This window comes from Phytophthora parasitica (assembly GCF_000247585.1).
Source record: "Phytophthora parasitica INRA-310 unplaced genomic scaffold supercont2.531, whole genome shotgun sequence".
Classification (NCBI taxonomy): domain Eukaryota; phylum Oomycota; class Peronosporomycetes; order Peronosporales; family Peronosporaceae; genus Phytophthora; species Phytophthora nicotianae.
In genome coordinates, this window is record NW_008649517.1 from 83 (window position 1) to 4,204 (window position 4,122).

Consider the following 4,122-nt stretch of genomic DNA (forward strand, 5'->3'; position numbering starts at 1 on the left):
AAGATAACAACATGGACCTTGTTATCAAGCCTCGGATCTTAACATGGGCACTAGATGAAAGCTGGTAAGCCTCCTTTCCGAACACAATCATACTGGGAATAGCTGACACTATGTGAAATTGAACACAATGTGAAACGATCCAAGTGTTATTGTTAGATGTGGGCTTTGGACATAGATGTTGCTTTAGCAACATGTCGGCAACATATACAGTTGCGCTGTTGTGGAAGTGGAAACAAGGAGCTTTTCTTTCCTATTTACCCCGGCCAAAACTATTAAAACCTAAATGCACACTGCCATTTTAAAAATCGACCTCACCAATCACAATCCAAGCCTCATGGTGACCAAGCAAAATGAAGTAAAGCATCGGGAGAGTCGACCTGCACGCTTTGCCGGGGATATGCGCTCGGCGAAGAAAGAGGGTGTTCCCCTCGGACGAGCAGCCTTGTCGTTTGGTATGTCCAAAACAAGTTTACATCGGCGGTTCAAAAAGGGCGTCAATGCTGGGCAGTTCACAAGACAGTCCTGTCAAAGGACGAAGAAGAGGGTATTGTCCAAGTGATTCTGTACCGTTTGAAGGTAGGTGTGTGCATGACGGACGGTGAGCTGCTCATTCTTGCACGCCAGATTGCTGCAAAGGCAGGAAAGGCCATGTCCAAATTCTTTCCGTCTTCTAGATGGCCTACGTGCTTTGCTGATCGTCACATCTACCGGCTGACTCTCAAAAAGGCCCAAATCCTGGCCACCAAAAGCGCTTCGCAAAGGAGCGCATTCATTCGTACCACTTGCAGGAGGCTATGGAAGGCCTAAGTGCTGCTCAAGTTTGGAACTGTGATGAAACGGGGTTTTACCCTCAAGGCAGAACTCCAACCCGTCTGGTCTGCTCCAAGAGCAGGCGAGCTAACTTTGCGCGGTTCAATGATCGCGAGAACATGTCAGTCATGGCGTGTGTGCCCGCTGCAGGCGACCACATTCCTCCGATGTTCATATTCCCTGGCATTAACAGGCAACTAGAATGGATGGATGGAGTAGTTGATGGCGCTGTCTGCCCCATGTCCTAGTCTTCGAATATCAACGGGTTCTTGTTCTTGCACTGGTTGAAGTTTTCGACAAGGAGATGACAAAGAAGAATGTACTGAGACCGGTTTTATTAATTTTGGATGTCATTCCGCACACATCAGTGGTGTGCTACTTAAATACGCGAAGGCTCAAAAGATTAAACTCTTCGTTCTAGTTCAAACCCCAGTTCCTACAGAGCGCCAAGAGCGATACCTCAAACGTCAAGGCATCTCACCCGAATCTCTCGACGCAGCTTTTTTGAGGTTTCACCAGCTACTACAACTTATTCCGCTTTCTCAGATTTCCGAACCAAAAGCGAAACGCCAGCCAACCTCTGTTGAAGGCGATGTTCTCATGACACGGGACGAGATGAGTGCATCGGTTCTTGAAGCAGAGGAATCCCGAAGAGAGAAAGCTGCTGAAAAGGTGAAAAATGCAAAAGAAAGAGAGATCCAAAAGAAGCTGAGAGAAAAAAGCAGTCACTTTGAAGAAGATCCAACAAATAGAAAAGAAAGCCGCGCGAGAGCGAGCTGCTACAAGAAAACGAGCCGCAAGAAGAAGCTGCAGTAAAGAAAAGATCCAACAGCTGGAGAAGAAGGCCGTATGAGATCGACATGCAGCTGAAAAGAAAGCTCTTAAGGCAGTTAAAGCGCTAAAGAAGTCGCTTCGTCCAACGAAACTGTTCAAGACAAGCCCGTCGACCAACACCAATGAAGTGGTTGAGCTAGAGGAGACTTCAAAGACGATTCAAGTCAATTTGCACGGCAGAGACACTCAACGTTTGGTGCTACTAGCTAGTGCTGTTGGGTTCGATGTAGCCATTTAGAGCGTCTTACTTGATTTTTGTAAAGAATACAATAGTTCCATGCTGTGTCGACTTGGACAGATCACCAGCAATTCCGTAAAACGCTAACAGAATTCTCAACTTCAATGAATCTTTTCTTCATCTCATCACGTTTTCTGGCATCTATCAAGGGTTGTATAGATAGTGATAGGTCTTAATTTTCCATTCAGCATGGACAGAGGTCATGAACACCCTTATTTTATAAGTATGGTCGGGTCCGCAGAGCACTAAATTCCTTCCATCCCACGTCAAATGGGATACCTTTAATACGTATGGACAGCCCTCAACGGATTAATACCCCGGTGCTGCGTAACTCGCTCGATGCTATCTCGTTCAACGTACAGCTGACTCAAAATGTAAGGTGAAAGGTGGGCAAAAGTAGCATGTTTAAAACATATTTTGGCGTCGTGCTGTCCGTATGTGATAGTTAAGGACTATCGATCTTTGGTCGCGAACTCTCGCAGGATTGCTAGCCACGCATTTTCTCTTTGTGTACGTGCCGAAGTCTCAACTGTTAAGTCTCAGCTGGTTGAACTCTCGAGGAATTAACATCTGTCGTGCACCTAGCGAGGGCATTTCGTGAGCCAAACGAGAAGAGTGACTACTCGGTCACTTCTAAAGGTTCGGTCATACAATTGGTCACCGAAATAAAACAGTATAAGCTAGCCCGGAACGCATCCTAAACACAGATTATTATATCTCCTAGAGGAAGCACCTAGAGAAAAGCTAGCAGATAGAAGCTTTGTGGAATCCTTCATCATTGCATTTTTTCTGTCAGTTTTACCCAGTTTTACCCAGTTTTACCCTTACAGATTCTATCGCATCGCGTGCTGTTGAAGTCTGCGAAGCAAGCATTAACGCTCAAAGATCAATGCAACGCTACCCCAAAGCATGGTCTACTCGCACTCGCCGCAGGATCACCGCACTAGCAAAATAGTTGGAATAGGCAAGTTGAGATTACAATTTTTTTATCTAGAAACCAACATCGCTAGAACCACAGAATTTGAGCTTTTTTGCCGCTTCATTTGCGGCTGATTCGGCCCGTGAACAAGCTACGAGCGCTTTCTAAAATGTACAGCAGTAAAGATTTTATGTACGGATTGAAAATATATCTGGGAATTTTCATTTTATACCCAATCAATGGGCCTATAATGCTTCCTGTAATCCGATTCGTTCTATTACCACCCGGGGTGATTGTTTAATTTGGGACCGTGCTGCATCCCACAACTTTTTGTACTGTAATTGGAGCAGTTTTTTTCTCGTTTTATAAAGCTTGTATCCTATAGAACCAGAACATGTTGTTGTCCATTGGCTCGCTAGTATCTTGGTGGAGTCTGCAGAATAAGGGTGTACGTAGTTAGTACAACGTAAGTATCTACTAACAGATACTTACGTTGTACTAACTACGTACATTCAATGACACACGTGACTGAATCTCTCATATCTATTTCTAATATCTTTCGTTACGTATAAAGAGGTGTATTCCCAGCTAAGTCGAAGACGATCTAGTTGAGAGTATATTCCCATTAAATGTAGGCACAGTTGTCATGTAAAAACAATACTATGATCGCGTGTGGTAGCTAGATTAGACATAAACGTTAATAGGCGGTGTCCTAGCGAATGATTTCGAGAAGTTTACTTTTGCCATCCAAAGCGGCAATTTTGGCACACCCTTCACAATTCTGAGTGATCCGTGGCATATCCGGTCCGAGATAGTTGCCTTACCGTAACCCTAAATTTATATCGGAGGTGATCTGCTAATCGGCCCAATATGTTGGACCATCCCTTTGCCAAAATAGACGAAACCACAATACATGTAGCGGAGCGCCACTGCTACATTTGTTGAGGTTGTGGTCCTTGTTATGAAGTCTTGGATCTTCACATATGCGCTCGCTGACATATAAGCCGGTAAGTCTCCCTTTCCGGACACCGTCATCTTCCAATGTGACTTCAACTAGAGCCCGATCTTACGCACTACGTCTAGACTCATAACCTGCTCTGAAGCTCCGATATAACAAATATCTCGCCTGATGACCGTTTACAGCACCGTGCGCCATAACAACACTACCCTTCCTTGGCTCCGAGCCACGATCTTTCTACCATCGGTACCAATCTCCAGGATTCGGCATGAACCGACCCGATTACCTCATGTTCATCTGGATTCAGAAAAAAATCACAAGACAAAGCTGTCGTGCGTTGGATTGCCTTGGGTCTTTTCGCTT

General features: G+C 45.0%; 1 protein-coding gene across 1 annotated transcript; it reads left to right on the top strand.

The window, feature by feature from the left end:
- Positions 1 to 334: 334 nt before the first annotated feature.
- On the top strand, positions 335 to 807 carry PPTG_20369 (hypothetical protein; the record flags this gene model as incomplete). The annotated part of the gene is made up of 2 exons (XM_008919143.1): positions 335 to 452; positions 521 to 807. The coding sequence occupies 2 exons, from the start codon at positions 335 to 337 to the stop codon at positions 805 to 807; spliced, it is 405 nt and encodes a 134-aa protein (XP_008917391.1).
- Positions 808 to 4,122: the final 3,315 nt, after the last annotated feature.